The 25,132-nt window shown below is 28.6% G+C and overlaps 1 protein-coding gene across 1 annotated transcript in view; it reads right to left on the minus strand.

Annotated features, from left to right (window-relative positions):
- LOC129959054 (NF-X1-type zinc finger protein NFXL1-like) overlaps window positions 1–25,024 on the minus strand; it is a 67,728-nt gene extending 42,704 nt beyond the window's left edge. Inside the window, exons 1-7 of the mRNA XM_056071848.1 lie at window positions 24,808–25,024; window positions 19,088–19,184; window positions 17,561–17,716; window positions 9,621–9,730; window positions 6,877–7,004; window positions 4,025–4,203; window positions 3,669–3,830 (exon numbers count right to left, since the gene is read on the minus strand). Coding sequence (XP_055927823.1) covers window positions 3,669–3,830; window positions 4,025–4,203; window positions 6,877–7,004; window positions 9,621–9,730; window positions 17,561–17,716; window positions 19,088–19,106 — 754 coding nt within the window. The 5' untranslated portion in view covers window positions 19,107–19,184; window positions 24,808–25,024. The remainder of the gene's footprint in view (window positions 1–3,668; window positions 3,831–4,024; window positions 4,204–6,876; window positions 7,005–9,620; window positions 9,731–17,560; window positions 17,717–19,087; window positions 19,185–24,807) is intronic.
- Window positions 25,025–25,132: the final 108 nt, after the last annotated feature.

Consider the following 25,132-nt stretch of genomic DNA (forward strand, 5'->3'; position numbering starts at 1 on the left):
TAATATTCTAATTTACCGTTATTTATGTCAGTATAAAATAGAGAATTTTTATTTCATATTTAAAAGAACAGTAGAAGCGAATTAAACAAAATTTTAAAACAAAAAATTTAATTTATCTGAATGACAAAATGAATAAATTTCTTCAAAAATAAAGTTTTGTAAGAATTTCTATTGATAAACAAAAATATTTTATAACAAAAATTTACGTAACATTTCAATGTTTATTCATCTTTAGGTTATTACTTTTTAAAAAGATTTGAACCTTATAAAGAAGATAGAAGATTATAATTGACTTTTTTTATAAAATATTTGTGGTCATTTTTTAATTTGATCTCGATTATATGGACAATCATGATTTGTCAAATAATTCTGTAGAAGCACTTAAAAGCGTTGTTACTATATCCTTTTGAAAAAAGTTTTAAATTTTTAAGAACGAAAGCAAAAATTAAACATATATATTAACAAAGTATAAATATATGTTTAATTAATATGTTAATATGTATCTTAAGTATAATTACAAATTACATTTAGATGTATCACTACAATTTGCAAATATTTTTTACTGATTTTATAAGTCTATTTAATATATTTGGTTGATCAATGCCAATTTATTTGAATTCATTTTGTTGTATTTTATCAAAAAAAGTTCTAATATAAATTTTTGAATATTAAATTGGTCACCTTCTACAGACATCCTACGAAATAATTATTCTCGTAATTATATATATAAAATTTTTTACAATTACATATAATTAATCCTCTGATTATACTTGATTTCAAATTTTTAATTCATACAAGATCCAGCAAAATACGAGACGAATAATAGCTCAAATAGTGCAACAATAATGAAAATTAAAGATATGCAAAATAAATGAATGAATGAATATTTAGAATAATGTTCTGCGATTTCTGCTCCATATTTTCAACAAACATATATCCTGCATATGTATCTTTGTATAATGAAATCACAATTACAAAAGTTTTTTATAGAACACTAGGTTACAGGTAAAGGAAGGAAGAAAATTGATTCACATTTATCAGCAAATGGAAAGCACTATTCTTTTACTCCCTTCTTAAATAAAATGGTGTATCTTTTCATATTTATTTATGAGTAACATGCAATGACGACACAAATAGTACATGTTGATAAAGAAATAAGATGCATAAAGAATAAAAATCATTTTTTTTATCAGCAAGACATTAAAATTTTGACTTTAAAATTAATATATTTTAAATAATAATAAAAAAAAAATACTGAATTTTAATTCTTTCATTCATTTAACAAAACTTCTCATTTTGATGCTTTCAGTGTAGTGGCGATTCAGGCTCATATTTTTTCAAACATGAAGAAGCAAAAGATTTTAACATGTAGATTGTAACTTTACAAATGTTTTTAAAATGTCACACAAAAAAAAAAAAACTATTACCAACGTTCAAAACATATCTAAACTTTAAACATCTAAATATGAAAACACCACTTAACAGAAAATGTCAAATATCTCTTGATGTAATCAAGGTATATTAACCAAAATTTGCACTATGGGTAATTTTTGCATGGGAAATCTCTTCATGGCATCGCAAGAGAATCTTGCCATAGAGAATTTCAAAATTTATACAATTTTAAATATGTAGACAATTCCCTACGAACCCTTTAAGCACTGAATCTTAGTATAAATAACTACCTTTAAAAGAGCACATTTAGTTTTTGCATATGATGATCGATAGCAGAATAAAGTTGGGTGGCACCTTTCCCCTGTGACTTAACAAGTTCAATATTTATCTTGCTCTTTTCTATTACATATAAATCAATAAAAACGTAACAATGACATTTTTAATTTCATCCACACACTTTACATTTTCAAACTGTTTTTTAAAACAAATTTCTATACGACCCTATGTAGTTTAAACAGCTATAACACGGCCAATTTTAATAAAAACATGGGAATTTTTTTTAAATCGTACGTCTCAGGCGGTAAAGAATTTTTTTATTAAATATGATTGATAGGACGGAGTGGGGGGGGGGGCGCAGAATAAATTAGAATTCATAAGTTTTTTAAATACATTTATTAATTCAAACTATCTAAAATATAATTCTATCATCACTTAAAGTATTTTTACAGCAATAGCTATAACCCGTATCTCTAACGGTTTAGAAATTAACTATTGGGCCACGATAAGAGTGGAAAACCTGCATATGATGTAAGCTCAGAAATTCTACTATCCCTCTTGCCCCATCAAAAAAAAAAAAAAATGGCCTCCAAACACAAAAAATTAATGGTTTAATACATTAATGAATTTATCATTAACAATGTAAATTTTTTTCCCTTTATTTCTTGCGTAGAAGCATATTAATTGCAGTATAAAATTATATAGATCGATTTTAGACGGAAGATCTCTGCTCTCTAAAGATAAATGGCCAGAAAATGCTTCACAACTATTTTCTTTTTCTCAAGTTTCCCATTCTTGAAATGAATATGAATGCAGATTGTTTTGAATATTCGTTTAAGAGATTTTCGCATATTTAGGAAATAACATCCTTCCTGCCTATATCATTTATTAGCAATGCAGATAAAAACTCCCGAGTATCCGGTTCGCGACTATCTGACCTCGTTTTCTTTTATCATAATTAAATAAGGAAGGCAAAGCGTTTCAGAAGTTGTTATCTATTTAGGAATTTTTCAAAAACTAAAATGTATGTTTTAACTCTTATCTTAGGGTTAACTTTTCATATCTGTGTAATCATTTATCAGTGAAAAATAAAATCAGTTTGAGTCGATTGATTTTCTTAAGAATTAGGCCTACAATTTACTTTAATGTTTTGTTTATGTTTTCTGCATTTAAGTTAGGCATTATAGAATTTATGTTAAGATGTGAATAGTTTATATCCTTTAACTTGCTTTTTCTCTAATCAATTCTAGAAGTGTACAGTGCAGTATATAAACATATATATATATAAATTACCGGTACAGAGCCTATTTTAACTCGACACGTTACCGGCAACTGCTTCTATGATTCACCGGGCTGTGGTCGCGTACACATTCTATGTGGCTTGAGATAAATTGAGGGATTATTATTCAATAAGAAATGAGAAAATACGTATTATAACAGTGCATTTTGGTGTAAAAACTTTGTCTTGTGGTATTGGGGGGGGCAAAGAAATGAGTTCATAGAATTTCAGCCTATCTGGTCTTTTTGTTATCCGGTCTGACCTTCCGCCACATTAGGCCGGATACTCAGGAGTATATTGTATTAAGAATTTCACTGGAAATCTTAAGGTCTGAAATTCTTGAAATTTCTTAGGATAAAAATATTTTCTTACTTAGAATATCTTTAAATAAGCAGTTTTATGAGAGAGTGCAAACATTTCAATGACAATGTATTATATTATGTGATTTTTTATGTGAATATAGCATTTATATTTATTGCTTTAAATAATAATGCTATAAATATTTATAGCATTATTTTATGTGAAGCAGGATGCAGTTTTGAAGACAGTGAAGATACTTTTGATTTCGTGACGTCGTTTTATTTCATTTTGAAGAAACAGGCACATGTACAAGCGATGAGCACACAGAACGACACAGAAAAGAATGAGGAAAAGGCTCTTGGACATTTTATCCTTGGTCTTATATAAATTTAATATAAATTTTAAAACTTCTGAAACTAACCTTTATGGCAAGGCACCTCACAACGATGTATTTTACAACATAACAACTTTTCACATTTCTTTCCACAAAGCCATTCTTTGGCACTACATCTTCGTGATACCTTTGCACTTTTGGAACAGCAGCAAGACACAAGTACTGTTTTAGGACATGGAGGACAGGGACCTGAAAATAAATCAGTCTACTATTACAAATTTATTTCTTATGCAAATCAATATATAAAAATATTTAACATTTTTCTTTTACATTATTACTTGAGTGCAAAAATAAATTATTTCATTATATATAATTGCATTATTGTAACGAAGAAAATAAGTAGAAATTTTCCTTTGTAGAAAAATGTAAGAAATATAACTTACCTGGATGACACAACAGGCAGCAAGTATGCCCACATTCTGGTTTCAGTTTTTTATCACAAGTTTTCCCACATGAATGAGGCACATTCCAAGAATCGTATACAGGATTTTCTACTTTTCCACAAAAGCAGAAATATTTAGATGGTTGTTTTGAAGGTTCATAATCAAATCGACACTTGGGACTGAAAAAAAAATAATAATGTTCGATATAAATATAATTTACGTAAGGACACTCTGCAGGCTTTTAAAATGAATTAATAAAAACAACAAAAGTGTAAACAGATAAAAAGAAATCGAAAATATAAGCAAACAGAAATCATAACCATATCTGAAAAAAAAAACCATTATAAATTAGTTGCCATTTAAAGCTAAATAATAAACAGTAACATACAATTCTTTAAAATTTAAATGCAATATCCAATTTATCTAAAAAACAAAACTTTCTTATAATTCAGGAAATAAATTATAATAAAAGAGGGCATAATTATGAACAGGCTTCAAAATAAGAATGTGTAATGTATCTTTAAAAGAAACAATTTATATTCATATTCTGTTCAATTTAATTTCTCTTCCATAAAAATAAATGAATGGCCTTTGAAATAATTTACACGCCTTTGAATTAGAAGTCTTGCAATTATGAGAGGGGGAGAAACAAATTACAACAGGAATTATTTTAAACATGTCTTGGTATTAAATAGGTTTGAAAAAAGGAGCGAAACTGAATAAAATATTGAATTTTATTAATATTTTTTAAAACTGATTAACAGAAATTATATTTTGTCAGCAAATTAATCATGAAATTGTACGGAAGAAAAACGCCAAGAAGAGGAAGCCTAAATCAGTGCAAAATGGTTTAAGCTAAGCAGGTCTGGCATGAAATGGAATAGGTTTTAATTTCTTTGTTTTAGTTCTCTTGTTTGTTGAAAATTTTAACAAAAATGGGATCATAATCAAAAGAAAACTTTCAAATTATTGACTTTGAATCTCCGATTGCTAGAAATAGTAGTTTAAAATTCCATAGTGATGAATAAGAGATTTTTTTAGGATTGTAAATTTGATTCTCATTGAAGATCTGGTAAAAAGTAAGACTTTATCACTGAAGAGTACAAGAAGCATATTACTTTTAACAAATTAAATTACATGCATAGAATAAAGGTACTCAAAAGCAAATTAAAAAGAAAGCAAAAATATCATGCAAAGTTAAATCTTATAATCTCAAGTAGAAAAAAAACTTTTTTGAAACTCCTACAGAATGAATAATGAATTTGGTAATATTCTCAAATAACATTTTAATTCATATAAAACTTTAAAAAATGTATTATATGAATTAATCTTTATTCTTATTAAAACATTTGAAAAATGTTTTATTCATTGACACAATGCCAGCAAATAATATTTTACTGTAAGTACTATATCCTGGAAATAATCACTTTCATTTAAAAAAATTAATTAAAACTATAAAATAAAAATAAATAAATAAATATAATAATATGAAGAACATGAACACGAAGTCTATTAGATTTTCATAACGAATTCAAATAAATAAAAAAATACAAAGCATAATAATGTTAGGATTCATTTTAAGTTCATGAAAATTGAAAGTTGGAGGACAAACTTATTTCTTAAAAATAATTAAAATTTTTAATTTTTAATGGACTTTAATCATTTACTTCCATTTCATAATTGTTAGCTGTTTGATAAAATTACAAGCGCAAATTTACAATTTTTACTTCCTAAGAGAAGAACTTGAATAAAGAAATAATAAACCCTTATATCTTAAGTTAATCTTATTAAAGAAGAATTTTTAACATAATTAAAGAGATTCTGTCAAAAAATTCAATTTTCATTATTTTATAGCTTTACCATCAAAAGAATTAAAATACAAAAAGAATTTAGGATACTTAAATTGTTTTCCCAACTATTTACTATACACTAAACATAAGTGGAGTGTGTCCATATTATATGCAAAAAAGTTAAATTTCCCAGTTTTCCATTATAGATGCAGAAATAACATGAAATTACCCCATTTTCATTAAAGAAATCATACCTTTCTATTTTTGAATTACTAAGCACGAGTTTAATTGAAAAGTTCCTATATCTTTTCATCAAGAATTATTGTAAAGACAGATTTGCAACTTTGTTTGGAAAGCATATCAGATTCTTTTTTTTTTCTTTCATTTTCAATGCATTATAGGACAAATTTTATTAACACAATTTTAACAATTATTTTAAATTACATGGCATAATTTCCAATACATAAATAAACATCACTCTTTCAAAATGGATCATTTGCAAAGATAAAATAACACATGTAAATTCTTATAAAATCAATAAAAAATAAAAAATCTCATGTTTTTCTTGTAATTTTTCTTCTTCAAATAACTGAATATCAAGATTTTCAAGACTAAAATAAATGGAAAGAAAATTCTTAAGATGTAAACAAAAAAAGCAACTAATATGTCAACAATGTCATTCCCCTCCCCAAATAAATCAATATAATAATATCAAGTAATTTAGCTTATATTCTTTCATTTAGGAAAGAAGCTTAATATGTACCTACCATTGAAGAAAATCATTTCAGTAGCCTATTTACTTCAAGAATATAAAATTCAGCACAGAAAGGAAGAAACGGCATTTTTGCTGTCTAAATAACAACGAAATTTACTTCTATCTACATATTTATATGTTATTTCATATTTTCATCACTTGGAATATATAAGAATTTGCGAAAAATTAAATCCTGCAGTTTAGTCCCAAAATAACTCTTGGATGCAATGAAGAAATTCACCACGTACTGTTTAAATATAATAGAGAAATACATTATATTTAATACTTTACTTCAGTATATTTCTTACCAACACCACTTAAGAGAATCTTTTTTATCTTCATTCAAGTTAGCAGACAAATGATACATACTATCCTTGGCCCATTTCTGAATGCAAGTAAGATGAAGAACACAATAACAGAATTCGCAAGACCAAATCTAAAATAAAAACAGAAATATACTTTAAAGTAGAAAGAACTATATATTATATATTGCAAATAAAAAATTATGAGGAAAAAATCAAAGGCAAAAGTACATCTGCTTTCTACATGAGTTAATAATGTTTGCAAGCAAGAATTTTTTTTTTTTTTTTTTTTTTTTTTTTACTTTGTAGAACAGTTTTGTGATAAATTTTAATATCTTCATGAATAAATTTAAAAATCATACAAATAACTGAATTCCAAATGTATCTGTTCGGCAGCAAATATTAAACATTATCTCATTTTAAATACATTTTATAGCATTTATGAAATTCATTAATTCAGATATTATGATCCAATTAAGATATTTTTCATCATTGTCATAAAAAAACACTTATTTTAATTTGAAATTCAGAACAGAATATGTTTAACGAAGTAATCGAACATTACAATTAATTTCCTAGAAAATTTTTTGGTTTAATTAGTTCTATAGAAGTTTTTATGGGTCTAAATTTCACAATGCATTTCAAAAATTTACTTACGTACATATATTGTAAAGCACAAAATTAAATTTCTTATAAAATTCAATTTAAACGGAAGTCCTTTTTTTGTTGTTCTAATGATTTTTTAAAACTCCGGAATGTCTGATTTTACAACAATAAATTTTTAAAAACGATTTATCATTGCTGTGAGTAGCCAAGGGTTCTAGCTAGGCAGCCATTTTTGTTCTAATATTTTCGAAAAAATTTAGAAAAATTTTAATGCATTATAATAATTTTTTTAATATTTTTGCTGTCTGAATCAGCATTCTTTATCTTTGTGCTGTTGCTCTAGGCAACGATAGGGATGGAAATCTCACTCCAATATATTATTATCCTTATTGAGTAATTAAAATGCAACTTCCTTTAGTCAGGATTACAAATTTATATCTTACTGTAAGATAATGCACTATTAACAACTAAATATAGCCGACATTTGAAGAGTGATTGCTCCACGGGAAAAAAAAAAAAGCTTTGCTCAAAATTATTACTAATGATAATTTTCGTATCCTGTGTTCAAGATATAAAAAATATAAAGACAGCAACGCAAAACTGAAATTTTCAGTAGTGCGTTGGAATTCAAAATTTAATATATATGTGAATTTACATTGTGATCGCATGCAATCTGGAGTAAAAAATACAACAGTCTTTGAAGTCTTACAGATCTCTCGATAATTATACAATTAAGAGATATTAGTATCAGCATTTTTAATGCAAGACAGAATTACAGTACGAAAGTTTAATCGTCGACCATAATATCTTTTCTATACATATATGACATATGTTATATATTATTCTAAAATAAGGTTTTCGCATAAATGGTAACAAAATATGTGAATCGAAATCTTTTGTAGATGTCCTTTTTGTAAAGGGAAATCCCTTCCCCTCCACCTTAAAGGGTACAGAAATGGACAATAGAAAAAAAAATGAGTCCTTCCTTAAGTGCTGATCATTAGCTGCTCTTAAAAATTCCAACTTTTTTCAAAATTAGTTCGACTGTTCGATCGGTCTTGATCGAACTTCCGATACTTATCGAGTTCTTACTACTTAGAATTTCCGATATTTAATGAATAATCAATAATTTCGAGCTTTCGATAAAGATTAAATTTTCATGACTCTCGAGAATCAGTCACGTATGTTATCAATATTTTAAGATTGGATTTCAAGGCATTGTTTCGTACAGCAGGGGAAAATATGTTTTAATCACATTTGCCATATGTGTCCATGAATTTAGCTATTTTTGATATCACACTGATATGATTTCTCAATTGGATAGTTTTTAGCAACTCATGCATTGACTATTTTTGTTTTAATCGTCAGATTTTAATCAAAAAATTGCTGCAGTTTAGTTTATGTTTAAAATTTTTTCATTAATAATCATTTTTAATTTTAATTTTTAGAATATTTCATAATTTAATATTAAATTTATCATGGAATTATGATATAAATGTTTTTTTTTAAATGCACAACCAAATATCAAACTCCAGTATGGAATCAAGTTTTAATTAAAATTAATCGATTAATAGATAACTAAATTCTGAAAATATCACAATGCCATCAAGAACATACATCAAATCTAAATTTTAGATCTAACACATCAAAAAACGGGAGAAAAATAAATTATAGAATATCATCTTTACAAACACGAAGTAAGTTGGATGGGATTAATGTTTATGAATGACTAAGATAGTATAGTAGATATATATCAAGTCTATTTTTATGCTGGAAAAGAAAACCCTGATAAATTTGGTAAAAGAACGATTTCAAAATGAGGTGTAGCATTTTCTTTTGTTGTTATTGTTTAATGAAAATAGAGTAATGTTTTTTCCTAAACTGAAAAATTTATTTCACAACTTTTTTTCTAGAATTTTTTTGAAATCCACTACACATAATCGATAATCTGATTAGTATCAGAAATTGTATAAGCCGTGTGTACGAGAGACTAGTATTTAAACGAAATAAACAAATTAAGTCGCATATTATGTATTCATTAAATGGGTACGAAAATACACAAATAAAAATAGGAAGGTGTACTTAGCAATTTCAATTGTTAATACTACAAATCTTATAAAGACAAAAAAAAAAAAAAAAAGTACCTTGTCATTTCTTTTTACTGATTCAATGCATATCAAGCATACAACAGCCCCAGAAGTTAAAACGTCTTGGAGATATTCAGTAATTTTTCTCAAATTTGAATTTTCATCCTCTGGAAATGAATAATAGTACATGATTTAAAAAAAACTGAAAAGAATAGCAATATTATTTTCTATAAATGTTAAAGAAAGTCCAATTAGAATAAAAAATTTTTTAAATATATTTAGCTTACCACAAAGAAGATTACAAAAATAAGACTGGTTCAGAAGGACTAAAAATACAAAATGTTTCCTCAATTTAGAAGCATCATCTCCTTTATTGTTTGTTTTAAATAAACTATTCAGAGATGGTATATATCTATTAGTACTAATAAATCTTTGCCAAAGAGAAGAAACTTTTGAAAATTTAATTTCAAATTTATTGTAAACGGGTGATATAATATTTACAGAAAAAACGATAAGCATCAGATTACATCGCGTAACCAAAGCAAAAAAGAGAAATTTGTCCTTTCAGTGATTTTGCTAAAAACTTTTGATAGGGATTTCTTTGCCACGTGTCAGGCGAAGGAATCTTAGGTATCTTTTAAAAAAATGAGTGGGTGTTAGGGGATTTTTATCCCTTCGCTCTGAGCGTGAAAAAAGGCTATAGTCATCAGTTTTCTAGAGAGCGTGTTAGAAATAATTAAATAAAAAGTAGGAATTGGATCAGAAAATAAGAGACTGAAAAAGAAGAAAATAAGAGACTGAAGAGAATGAAGCTAGCATTGGCTAATTTAAGATAAAAATTAAGAAATTAAGATTTAAACTAGATTTAAAAATATCATTACATATGTAATATCTGCCAATAACTAATTGGACACTAGTGATAAAAGAGATAAATGCAATTTATTCATATTCAATAGTTAGTAGACCCTACACCTGAGGGTCTACTAACCCTCCGAAGCATGCTTTCCATAAGTGTTTGGATGGACAGTGGCATTGTTTTCTACTCGGCTTGGAGAAGACATGTAAGTTCTTTCAATGATTTTGGACGGTTGCTACACTACTTAATTCGGCGATCCAATTCTCAGAGGTTTTCTATAGTAGGTCAGTCCAGTCAGTTCATCCCACTGCCATCATGCCAATCAATAGTGAACCTCGCAACATGACGTTCTCATCCTGGAAATAACAATGATCCAACCCGTAAAATTTCCACAGCATAGAAAGCACATTGTTGTCTAGAATAGTGGAGTAGGAGTCGGCGTTGAGCTTACCATGAATTGGGATCAAAGCCCAAGTCCATACCATGAGAAACCTCCATAATTCCACATCCGCCAAACTTTCCTGTAGGTACAATGCATTCTGGCAAAAGGCATTTCTCCATGCATATGCCAAACCCAGACTCTGCCATCCGACTGGTACAGAATGAACCTTGATTCATCACTCCTGAGAACCCGTTTCCACTCATCTATGGTCCAAATTTCGAAGTGCCTTGCACCTCAACCGAGTAGCGCGGTTGGATTTTGTAATCAAAGACTTAAGGGCGGCAGCACGACCATAGAAACCAAGCAAATGTGCTTCATTGCGGATGGTATTTATCGAAACAGCAGTTCCCGATGCTGTTGGAACTCTGGAGTAAGGGTTTTCCGAATTTCTTTGGACATCACTCATCGGTTTCTTAGTTTAATGGGTTTGCCGGATCGAAGCATATTCCGGCAATCACCACTCACTTTCCACTTCCCAATGACAAAAGCAACTGTCGATTTTGGAATGTTTACTCTATTAGATGTGTCGCATAAGAATCGGCCATTTCTATGATATCCGACAATTACGTCTTTCTCGAAATCAAACAGCTCTGCCTTTCGTGGTATTTTGCATGTGATTATTGTTAATGCTATTTACTACACGATATTTATGTACAAAAGGCGTGACATAGAGCAGACTGCAGATATCCTCATTTGCATGGGTGTCCAAATACTTATTGGTAGATTATATATATATATATTTATATACCCGGTATATATTACATATATATATACCGGGTGCGGCATAAATTCGTGCAAACTTCAAAAAATCATAATAAAAAAAGTAATGCTCGAAAAAGAAATTGCGGTTTGCGGGAATATGTTCAGAGAGCCTTTGGATTTTGTTATTTCCATTAAAAAAAGTGCATTTAGAAAATGACCGATAGATGGCGCTCAAACGTCATACCGATTCGGTTTATGCAAATCAGGAAAACAGAGCACAGTAAAATTATAGTACATTTTATTTTAAAGCAAAAGATGCTCAACATGACTGCCACCACAAGGTATTAAGCAAGTGAGGCTTGTAAGATGTCGGCATCGATGCCACAACAACCAAATGAATGGCATCTTTCAGTTTCATCAAAGTGGCAGGAGAGCTCCGGTAGACACGAGACTTTAGGTATCCCCACAACCAAAAGTCCGCTGGAGCAAGATCTGGCGATCGTGAGGGCCACTCATTTTTACATCCTCGGCTTATCACTCTGTCCTCAGTGAATGTGTCTAGGAGGAACGTCTTAACGTAACTAGCAACGTGGGGCGGGGCACCATCCTGCATGAAGGTGATGGAAGATAACGCACGTCTTTGCTGCAAAGCAAGCATAACGTAGTCATGCAAAAGCCTAAGATAGCGTTCTGCAGTCACGGAACAGGTTTTCGAACCGGATACAGGACAAAACTCTTCAAAAAAAGAAAGGGCCTAGAATGAAGGACGGAGTCAAACCGCACGAAACAGTCACATGCAGTGATGTAGTGGTTTGGTCGTGTACGCACGAGGGTTTGACGTCACCATGCAATGAAAAGTGGGATTCATCTGTCCACATGATGTTCAGTAACCATTCTGGGTCACGCTCCAATTGTACGAGCACCCATGTTGCAAAGGCCTGTCTTTTCTCGCAATCTGCTGGCAACAACTGGTGAAATGCCTCTATCTTGTACGGATGCAGTTTCAAGATTTCGTGCAAAATGCGTCGGATCGACCTTTCCGGAATTCCTGCTACTTTACCTGCTTCACGTGCACTGCAACTCCCCGTTGAAGTCTCGGCTGCCATATTTCTCATGACCCTTTGGATAACAGGGACGCGGTCAGCGCTCACGGATGGTCTGCCACTTCGTGGACGAACTCTAATCTTCCCGTTTCCTCAAAACGACGAACTGAATTCAATATCCCATTTAATGAAATTGGTTTTTTTTTTCGCCTTAATTCCTTTCACCATCTGTAACTATCGCAATGCTTTAGTCGCGGATTCACCGTTCTTATAGAACAGTTTAACCACTAATGCTCGATCCGGTAGCGATAGCATGCTACTGGCGTTGAATGACAGATCCATTTCCAGCCTTGTGTTTTATAGCTCTGCTGATTTACATAAACTGCTTCGGTATGACGTGTGAGCGCCATCTATCGGTCATTTTCTAAATGCACTTTTTTAAATGGAAATAACAAAATCCAAAGGCTCTCTGAACATATTCCCGCAAACCGTAATTTTTTTCGAGTATTACTTTTTTTTGTTATGATTTTTTGAAGTTTGCACGAATTTACGCCGCACTCGGTATATATATATATATATTCTGCTTTCTTCCTTGCTTTTCTGAGTGTCATACTAATGTAAGTCACAAAATTGACAAAAACTTTCAAACCCATCTAAAATTTGAACTTTTCCATAATCAAGAAAAAGAAAGCTGCCATTTTAAAAACTCCTCGTTTGCTTGTTTTCTAAAAGATACATTTCGTACGTTTGTGTAAACACATACAGTGCCTCTTTTCAACTGATCCCTCTACCGTAATAACCAGAACAACTTTATCAATGAAAAGAAAACAAAGTTTTATTCTTGGAAAGAAGTATCAATTTCTTTTTTTTTTTTAATCTTAGTATTTGCTGAGAATGAACGTTATGACTTCTTAAAATAAATACTTTAACTAGGATAGATGCAACGGATATAAAGATAGAAATTTGAAATAAAATTGGTACTGAATAAATGATAAATAATTTAAAAAGAAATTTTCATAAGCATCTAAAAATGAAATAGAGTCAATTCCTGTAATGTGCATTTTATCTAACACCTACTTTTCATATATTGTGCAATGACATAGTATTTTTTTTTTTTATTCATTTCACAAGATATAAAATAGATTCTAAAATCCCACTGCCACAGTTCACTTATCATATATTTGTTGAGTATGAAATTACTTCATTATATTTTTTACTATAAAGAAGGATAGCAAAATTGCCTTTTATCAGAACACGTAATCATACTCTTAGGAAACTGACAAAATCATGAATTAATAAAAAACATGAAGGATGAAACAAAGGTTAAATACTTAACGAATCATGATAAGCTTCTAATAATTTCATTATATATAAATAAATTACAGATACATAAAAAGACTTGCTTAGAGTCATAAACTTACCTGCCGTAGTCTCCAGTTCCAAAACTCAAAATTGCATTTTTTGAATAATTAAAAAAGTGATTATTCTTCGAAAAGTGATCAGTGTTTAAAAAAAATCTTCCATCAGCTGACTCAATGAGTAAAATTCAAAATTTATATTCTGCACTTTTGATTTGATTTTAAATTGCATTTTTCTATTATAATAAAATTGCATATAATCTTTTCATATTATTATTCAAAATATCATGAGTTTTAGTTTAAAATATTGAGTTTTTAAATTTTTTTTATATTTATTATTTAAAATTTATTCATAATATTATAATTTGTTGAATTTGAAATTTATATGCATGCTATTAATAACTAAGAAAAAATGATTTTCCCAATTTAATTACATTTATCTAACTCAAAGGTTTTAAAAAAATATACATACAGACCTTGTGAATGAAAAAAGTAACATACCAAGATTCTTATATACTTAATAATTAATGGCACATGATAATTAGACAAATGTAGTGAATACTTCAGGGGAAATTTTTGCACCTCTGACAGTTATTGAGCTGCCCTCTATTATCACTGTGTCCAAATACTTGTTTTTTACAAAATACAAATATTTTTTATATTACATATTTTTTGCCAAATATTATAAGAGTAATTTGAGTCTTGTGTTTGTTACATTCATTCACAAGTGTTTTGTTTGAAATCTTTGAATTTTGCAATTATTATTTCCAAATGAATTATTTAGCATACATGAATCTTACATTTATTTACATTTCCAAAGTTTTATATGAAACCATTCAAATTTTACAAGTATTATTTTCATTTCCCAGAATTTCATTACATATTTTTGAATCTTATATTTATGGTTTCAGTTCCAAGTGTTTAATATGAAATATTTCAATTCTGCAATATTATTTTCATATCCAAATTTTTTACCTGAAGTTTTGAATCTTGTGTTTTTATTTCCAGCTAAAATACTTTATTTGAAATCGTAATTGTACTGATATTTCAATTGGGTGAAATCATAACAATATAAATAATATATTTATTTACTTTATTTCTAAATTACTAATCTTGTTGAGTCCGACTTTCTAGAATATAAGAATAATATAGGCAAGTCTACCATAGACTTTCCTCATCAAATTAAGTTTATTAATTGAGTTTTAATACAAAAATGGTCAAAATATATGTTAGCACAAAATCATTTAAAATTTTAATATTTTGTTATTACTGTTGATTATTAAAGGTTTTTATATAATATTTTCACAAATATAATTCTTGGTCATTTTGTGCTTCTAATGTAATATGATGAATGGGATTTCTGTATTAATGTTTATATAATGTGAAGGTAAGGGAAACTCGGGTATTACTTTTAATATGCCTTTAAATATTAATTTTTCTTACTTGACCGCCACTGTAAGGTAAGGCTGTGTGTCGAGGGCCCCGGCATACTTCCACGTCTTGCAATGGGGAAAAAATTTAATGATATTTTAAACTCTTAATTTCAATTTAATTAATTTCCAAGATTTCATCTTAATTTAGCCCATAATAACTTCATTCTAAAAAATTCTCTTATTTCGTGATCCAATTCCACTTTCTCTACTTAATTAATTCAAGAGAAGCTTTATAAAATTGCTGAATCGACTAAACGCGACACTTTCACACGCTCCGCGTGAAGGGGTAAAAAACTGTCCACTAAGCAAATTCTTTTTTAAAAGATCCTTGTGTTTCCTTTACATGTGATTGGCATGCGTCAGAAGTCCCTATCAGAATCTTAATAATATATTAGCACTGTAAAAAAATATTTTCCCTATCCATATCTCACGTTATATAAGATGAGGGATAATTTATTTCGTTCTTCTTCCCCTTTTCTGCTTTTGCAACGTGCTGCGACGGACCTGCGATGTCCACGCCTTCTTGTAAATAATTATGTTTTCCCGATGGATTAAAAAGAATTTAAAAGTATAAAAGTCTTTTCAATGTCTTCGAACTTCCCTTCTGCTTCACATAAAATAATGTTTAACACACACACACACACTTAGATTTTTAAGGAACAAAATTTATCTATTGTTTACTCCCTGCTGCACAAATAAACAAAATAATGTTTAACACACACACACACACACACACACACACACACACACACACACACACACACACACACACACACACACACACACACACACACACACACACACACACACACACACACACACACACACACACACACACACACACACACACACACACACACACACACACACACACACACACACACACACTTAGATTTTTAAGGAACAAAATTTATCTATTGTTTACTCCCTGCTGCACAAATAAACAAAAATTTAGACTATTACTTTTTCAGAAAAATAAGATGGTATTGCAGTTTTGTAATAGAGAAATGCAAAAGAACACTGACAATGTACGCTTTGTAATGAATAAATAAAATAGCATGAAAAGCACGAAAAATACTAACAGTAAAAAGGCTGATAAAAATGTAGTTAAAACTAAGAAAGGCATGAAAAATAATAGTAATAATAATAGGAATTAAATGCTACCCTCATAGGGGGGAACATTAATGTGGTAGAGAGATAGATGAAACACGTTAGCATTGTTAAGGAGGTCGTTTACTTAAAGATGAAAAAAAAAAAAAAAAACCACTAACGGGTATCAGATACAGCAGAGGAAAAAGAGTAATAAGGTTATCAAAGAAACTATCTCCATCAAAAGAGCTACAGCGAACGAGGAGATCGAGATATACAGTAGCTGTGAGGTAAATGATGTCGAGACCACCCAGAGTTTAACAGAAACAATTCTTTCAATAATTCTTAAAAGAATTCCAGATTATAAGATAATTATTAAATATCTAAAAATAGTTTATAACATTAAATGTACAGCTATAAAGCAGATGAGTTTATCAAACTTTTTGTCAAGTGAGTTGACAGAAGTTAACAAAATACCTAGATAAAAATAATATATCACATACAAATACAAAATACAATTTATATCACATACAAATACAAAACAAATTACTAAAATAAAAACATTCAATTCTTAATTGACACCAATTTATAAAATGCTTCATGTGAGAAAAAAATAAGTTGTGTTTTAATCACTCTATGATTAGAAAGTCTAATTTAAGACTAGAAGGCAGCAACAAAAACAAAATACTATTTACTTTTAAAATCTTATGAATATTACATTGAAAAATATAAATTTTAAATAGAGGAGCAAAAACCTTAATTTAAAAGGAAGGAAGGAAGGAAGGAATGAGGTTTGTTTTCTGGCGTATGCTCCTGAACGGATTCTTAGCTTGTGCCGGGTTAGCAAAAAAATCAAAACTCGAATATCACAAAAATTTTAAAATCTGCCAGAAGCCACACTTAATTTAAAAATATGAAAATTAAAGCATATTCATAACACTTAAAGTTTCACATCATAGGAGACATATTTTACAAATGACATTCTGTATCTTAAAAGGAAGAGATGAAAAATGTTCCCAAAAGATAAAAAATTACATTTTGTCAAATATTCAGAAACAAAAATTAAATTATTACCAGTATAATTTGAGAATGTTTTTTTCAATATTTGTAAATCATCAATTTCATCTTCAGATGATGATTCAGAGGACAGTTCATTTTCTAGAAATTTAGCAGCATTTTTCTTCATTATCTCACAGGCTTCCTGGAATCGCCTATTTTGGGCATGCATCACTGTAAAATGCAGATAAAGAAAACTTAATCACAATAGCAGTTAAATACCAAGACACAAACACTGACAAAAATACAAATGTTTATGATTTACTTTGAGTAACTTTTAAACTTGAATTTAGTCATATAATTTGGGAAAGGAAGTTACATAAGGGGTATCTGATATGAAACTAAAAGAGTTTCTCTCAACTTTACGAAAAATTTTAAATGAATTTAGTAGGTCACTTTATTGCAACTTTTGTATTTTTCACAAAAGATGCTTTCTAGAAAACTAATATATCACTGATCTGTATTAAAATATCCTCTAATATTTTAGAACAGAGAATTTTGAGAGGTTAGTAAAGATTTTACTTTCAGCACTAGCATATGATTAAGGAACATTTAAGATAAATTTTTAAATGTGAAAATAAAATCTAAAATCATTGGTCACCAATTATTTCTGTTTCAGAATTTTGTAAAAATTTGGGTCACTGAAAAATGCTTTTTTTTTATATAGATTTTATTTATTTTTCCCTTAGATTTAATAAGACCAAAATTAAACTGCAAATATATTTAAAATAATATATAAAATTGCAAAATTATTCAGTTTTTGGAAAATAAAACTGTATAAATAATTTTTAAACCATTTGAAATGGCAACTAGTTTTTTTACTGTAAATATTTCACCTATTCATTACATATTGCCTATATACTGTTTCATTTACAAGAGGGGGAGACCCCCCCCAAAGAATCTGTCCATTTGTTAACGACAAAGATATGTGTCTTATATTATTCCTTACTGGATGCTGTATTTTTATACACTGCATAGCTAACAAAGCATTGTTGTCACCAAGAGGTGACTTAAACTGTTACAACTCTTTAAAATCAAATGAAAGTAAAATATGATCTAGTTTTGAATTACAATGCATTATAGTACAAAAAAAAAAAAAAAAAAAAAAGACATGCATGAAAAGAAATTAGTTTTGAACATAAATTTTTTTTTAATGAATGGGGGGGGGACAAATTGAACAATATGCAATTAGAATTCAAATCTAAAAGGAGAGGGAATAAAGTCCTGAGTTTATGTATCTGATCTCTAAATGAACCACAATAAAAACTAAACTTTTAAGCTGCAATCTCTCATTTTATTTATCCAAAGCTTATTACTCATAAAAGTACATAAACCTTAACCCATAAAGGAGGGAAATGAAATCAACAAGCTTTGGAATTGTCACATAACCCATAATACTGGGTTATACACCAAAAATGCTTTAGACTGCTGCAATTATTATGTACATTCACATTTAATACTTATAAATTAAATATAAGAATAAAAAGTAGATATAAATCAATTTAAAATGTCAATATAAAAAAGAATACATTTTTTTATACGAACCATTCCTTTTTGGATCCATTTTCAACTTCGTTTTAATGTTATGTTGATTACCCAAAGTAACTTTTAATCAAACTAAAAATGTACATTCCATTTCAAACTGTAAAAAGAAATAATATTTTTTTTAAAGAGGAGAAGCATGCTATGATATACATATGCAGTATTTCATGATACATAACTTTCTATAACCTTTTCTAATAAAGTAAATATTTTCAAATAGTCATAAAACTGGTCGACGTAATTTCAACATTATGAACATTAATTAATTAAATGTAAAGCAACATTAATAGTAGAATTAAATAGGGGAGTTGCTCTTCTACCCATAGTTTAAACTTATAAAATAACTAGAAAAGATTACTTAAAAATTATGTCTACAAAATTTCACCAGCTTGATAGAAAGGAGTACAAATAGGAGAATTGTTTACTCTTCAGCTTATGAACTGGCTATTTTCACAAAAAAATTGCTGAAAAGTGCACAAACAAAAAAATATTTCAAGTTATGATCTTCCCTTGAAAGAAAAATAGTTTGATTACATAATGTTTGGATTTGACAAAACTGAAAAGTCAGTATACCTTTAGACCCAGGTGGCATCAAGGACTCATCTTCAGAGGATTAAACTTTCCAAAAATTGGAAAGAGAGGAAATTGAAATTGAAATTTCCAGTACTTACCTTTAAGATTTCATAGAATTGTGCATAGTAATAAAGGAGAATTCATTTTCTGTTGATTTCATTCAGCACATGAAATCTTCTCCAAATCCAATCAAAATTACCAAAAAGAAATGATTATTGAAATACTTTCTAGGTTTTACTGAGTGAGATAAACTAATACGTATTCTGCCTCTACATATACAAATATGAAGTCTAATTCTCTTAAAGATTAGAAGGCTAAAAAGTACCAGAGGAAAATTAATCAGTAAAGAACATTTAAAATTATTTTAATAAAATTTGAATCAATTCGAAAGAAAATAATTTTAAAAGATCAAATTTTTAATTCAACTTCATCTATATCAATAGCTAATTTTTATAAATATATTCTCTTCGTAAAAGAAAAACTAGAATAACCAATTGCTAATATTAAATTTTAGTAAAATTTTCAATGAACCAAATCATGATTGGTTTATTCTTTACAGCAAGTTAAATTAGATTAAATTGAGACATTTGTTCTCAGATGTAATACAAATAAAATATCTTTATAAACTTGATCACAAAATTAAAACAGGGAACCAATTCTTAACACTAGAAAGACAAGAGTGGTCATTTTGACTACAAACAAATTTATATATTCAGAACTGTCACTCTTATTCTTCAATTTCTTGCACGAAATGTAAAACAAAAATTATTTGTATTTGCTCATTATTACTGATGTTATGAATGTGTAAACCAAGAAAGATAGACTGCGGCCATTTTGAGTACTGAACAGGCATCGCAACCTACCTTGTATTTCCCATTCTATTTTTCATTTTCTGTGCATTATTAGTCTGTCACATTATAGGGATTTAAATAATATTTGATGGGAGTGGGTACAAATAACAATGGAAAAAACACATGCTGATCACCTCCTTGTATGTTTGAAAGCTTCTGCTTATTTGGAAATACTAATATTCATTCTATTTTGATTCATTCATTTTATTGCCTATTTGGCATATATTTTTCTCACGATGTCACAAAGAACTGTTGTCAAAAGAAAACTATTGGAAAAAAAATCTTCTACAGGCACTGCTGAATTTATCTCTGATTATGAAAGAATGGCCCACAAAAAGATTCAAAGAAATAATAAAATATTTATGGTATGATTGTGGTGTGTCAACATTTTGATAATTTTATATTTTTTAAATTATCAACTTGCAACTTTAATACTTAATTTTATAATTATTATCATTCTGAATTTAATTATTATATACTGAATATACACCTATAATTTATGTTTGAGTATTATGTATTCTGAATGTTCAAGGAATGGAAAAAATCTAATATAACCATTTTATGTGCAGTGAAAAGAACATTTTTATTATTCTCTTCTATCAAACTCGAAATCTCCGAGAATTTTGAGTTTCTCTAAAGGAAAGGTTAGCTGGTGGCCAGAAATGGGCTGTGAATCATGGGAGAAAGTCAACAATTTAAATGAAGGAATCCAAAGATTCCTTCTTGCCTAAAAGACAAAAAGTCAATCAGATGACAAAAAAATAAAATACAGTGAATAAAAAGGGAAGTCAAGGATGCCTCATGCTCTTTTTCATTTCTGGAAAGAAACCCTCAGGATATAAGGTGCAGCTATTCTCTGCATTTTGAAGATTGCAGTTAACTTGTAATTAATTAGGCCTGAATGCAGAATGCATCACCAGATAATTAGAAATGAAAGGGACCTTCATAGATAGATGATATGGCTCTCTGTCACAATCATGCTGTTTATTGGTAGGCAGTCAGCCTCTGACTTGATATCAGAGCGAAAGACATTTGTAGCGGGTAATGAAATCATCCTCATTTTGCTATATTGCTATTTTATTATTTATTACTTTTTCATTTTTTATTACTTTTTGAGCAAAATAATCTAGTGGCTTTTCCATGAAGATGCACAAACATTAATTTTTTAACCCATTTTATTTCCTTGAAGTTACTAACATATAAAAGACAAAAAAAAATTTTTTTAGTTCAAATGGGGTATTTGATTTTATGAACATTACCAAGATGACTTGCAGTGTTTTTATCTAAGTTCGTATTTCAGTAGATGGAAAGAAAAAGTAGCTTTAAAGTGATATTCAATATGGCTGTGTTGACAAAATTTTGTAATGTACAGAACTAAAACATCTTCGTAGTGTGTGTATAGATTTAAATTTAATGTATTCTGTAAATTTAATTATTGTGTTACTAATAGATCATAATTTATTCAAATATCACAATCCCAAATTAACAATATTCTGAGGTCTTTGAAGAGATCTATCCACTCTAGCATCAGATATTTGAACTTGTTTATTGAAAATTATTTGCTCTTTTTTATAAAGTAGGTCACAATATAACAGAAGATTAGCAATTATTACAAGGAAATATATTAGCCTATTAACATATGCCTTAAAACATTAAAACCTTATATTATATGCCTTAAAACCATATAAATTCGAGAACATATTTTATGAAGCAATTGGTGTTTGATTCAAATATTTAGTTAATAGCTCCACATATAGAGGGAAAGGCAAGTAGATGCACTAATAAAGCCATAACAGATCATGCAGTATGGCACTTTGCAAAACCATTTCATAAAGCATGATAACTGATGCATCTTTGTTCCATTGTTAAAATTAGTCAAAACAATGCAAAATAAAGAATTTAGACTTATTTGTGATTTAAAATGTCCATGTAAAAAGTACTAAAACTTTCAAGATCAAACAAGAAGGATTACATATAAACAAAATTGTTTAGCCTGATAGTATTATTCAGAAGGCATAAAAAGGAAGAAAATGTGATAAAAATGTAAAATTCCATAACTACATTTAAAAAGTTGTTTTAGCAAAAAAAAAACTTGAAAAAAGTACAGATTTATGGAAAATGCTACCATTATATCATTAACTGGCAATCACATATCATTAATGACATATCTGAACTATGCCAAATTATTTTATTGGTAAAGAATATGCAATTACATGAAAAAGCACAGAAATTGTGTTTTCTTTTAGAGGAATTTTCCTCATTATCAATCAAACTAATATTATGACATTTTCAGAAAAATTAGTCTTTCTGTTACAAAGAACAGCAATCATAAACAAAAGTGATAATTAGTGTGTTGTAAACTTCACAGCTAAGTACATTTGCACCATATATATTTTTTGGATATTAATCCTGAATTATTAAACATTTACTTATTATATTTTTTGTCTTGAAACAAGTTAATTCATTAAAATGAAATAGTTAAAATTAAGCACGAGTTATTCTTTCTATATTCATAGCCTGCATTTATATAGATTATACAACTGTGGGGAAAACAATTAAAAGGTTCTACAACCTGGAATTAAAAAAGATACAAATGCAAGAAAAGATTCTGGGGCCATATTTTATTACAACAGCTAAAGAATTAGCAGAAAAATTGCAGTTTTAGCAGAGAAGTAAAAAATTGAAATATAAGAAAGAATTGCAGGAAGAAATTCTGAAAAAAATTAATTAAATGTTAAGCACTGCAATATGGAGCTAAAAAAAAAAAATCAGTGCTGCTGAAGTTCTTTCCTTTTGAAAGACTTTCCTGTCTCAAGAGTAATTTTTCTTAGCTGTATTTGATAAAAACCTTTGAGAAAACAGCATTTGATAGTCAAGGAAAAAAATGTTATGTTCAAATATGTTCATGTATAGGCAAAGCATATATGTATATATCAGCAAGCCATGTAAAATAAGTGGAACATTTAACAATCAAGCATTGGGGTATAAAATGTCAGATTCTAATAGCGATAGTTTTAGCTCTGGTAATGCTATCTGAACTTAATATATTTTTTCTCTTTTATTTGTTGTCACATATACAATCTGTTATATGTGTAGTGCATACTAGTCATTTTCTAAGCCATTTTATCTTTTATTTGTTTGGAAGATGCGCAGGGAGAGAAAGTCTCTTAAACCAATAAAACAACGTATGATCATGCTTTGAAACTTTCCCGATATCTGTGACCAAATTTCACACACATCCTATATTTAGATTTGGAGCTGATGCAACAAATCAGCAATAAGAAACAATTTCAAAAAAAAAAAAAAAAAACAATCCACAAAAAAAAAAACTTTTTAAAAAAATGAATAATTTATTTCATTTTAAATTTTCTTCTTATGAAATATAAACTATAAAAAAAAAATGCTACATCTGGTAGTTAATTGTTTCCATTTGGTTAACTAAAAAGTACCTTCCTTTTTTTTTTTTTTTTTTTTTTTTTAAGGTTACCAACTTTTTTTTTTTTTTTTTTTTGCATGATTAATCAGCCCCATATTTTAGTTTCAGCGTATTCAATTTTCAGCTTATACATCGACATATATGGTAATTTTTTCATTGAATTTTTTAAAATATTAATATGGTTAATATTTTTTAATAACATGAACTTATTCCTTAAAAGTCAACTCCACAAACTCCAAGACATATTTTCAATCAGGAACAACTTGTTAAAATTGAGAAATGTTCCATTTTATCTGGGATATTTGGCTATTTTAATATGTCAGATCTTATACAGCGTCCACACATAAAAAATAAAATTAGTCATATACTACTAATCTACAATATCACCTATTGGATAAACTTTTAACTACTATTTATCATGTAGTTCTTAAAAGTAAATGCATAAAGTTTTGCAAGTTCTGTGATTAAAAATTTTAGTAACAAAATTAAATCCAAACAAAAAAAGTATTTTCAAAAAGAAAAGAAACATTGAAGTTATATCTTACACAAATTAAAACATATTTTTAACAGTTACTGTTAATATATCTATGAAAGCCTCAGAAGAAAATGTTTGTTTGAACTATTTCTTTCTCATTTTGTTTTTAAAATACTTTCTTTCAAATGCCAAATAATTTTTTTTGAAATAAATATATATAAGATATTTTGCATATAATAAATGAAGAAACAAAAAACTAATAAGCACTACAAAATGAATGCATTCAACAAACTTTAAAAACTGTAAAGATTTAAAATAAATGGCCAAAAATCAAATATTTTTAAAGCAAGATTAAATTAATTAATTATTAAATTAAAAAAAATCTTACTTAAATTAACAAGTTGTAACTGTCAACGAAAACGTTTAGATGCTGCAACATTCTGAACATATTAATGTAATATGTTAGTGCACTAACAATTGACAACTTGGCACCGAAACAAAAACATAGTAAGGATAGAAAAAGCAAGGTATTCATGAATCGATTCAGAAATTTATACAAAACAAATCATTGTCACCATTAAAATCGTTCACACGACGCCAACTATTGTGCGCAATAGGAGGCCTCGCCTATCTCAGGTGCGTCACATGACCCCGATGGGACAGTGAAAAATAGTCAACTCAAACCGGGCAAATATTTGCCATTGTCCCATTTG

This window comes from Argiope bruennichi, chromosome X1 (genome assembly GCF_947563725.1).
Source record: "Argiope bruennichi chromosome X1, qqArgBrue1.1, whole genome shotgun sequence".
Classification (NCBI taxonomy): Eukaryota; Metazoa; Arthropoda; class Arachnida; order Araneae; family Araneidae; genus Argiope; species Argiope bruennichi.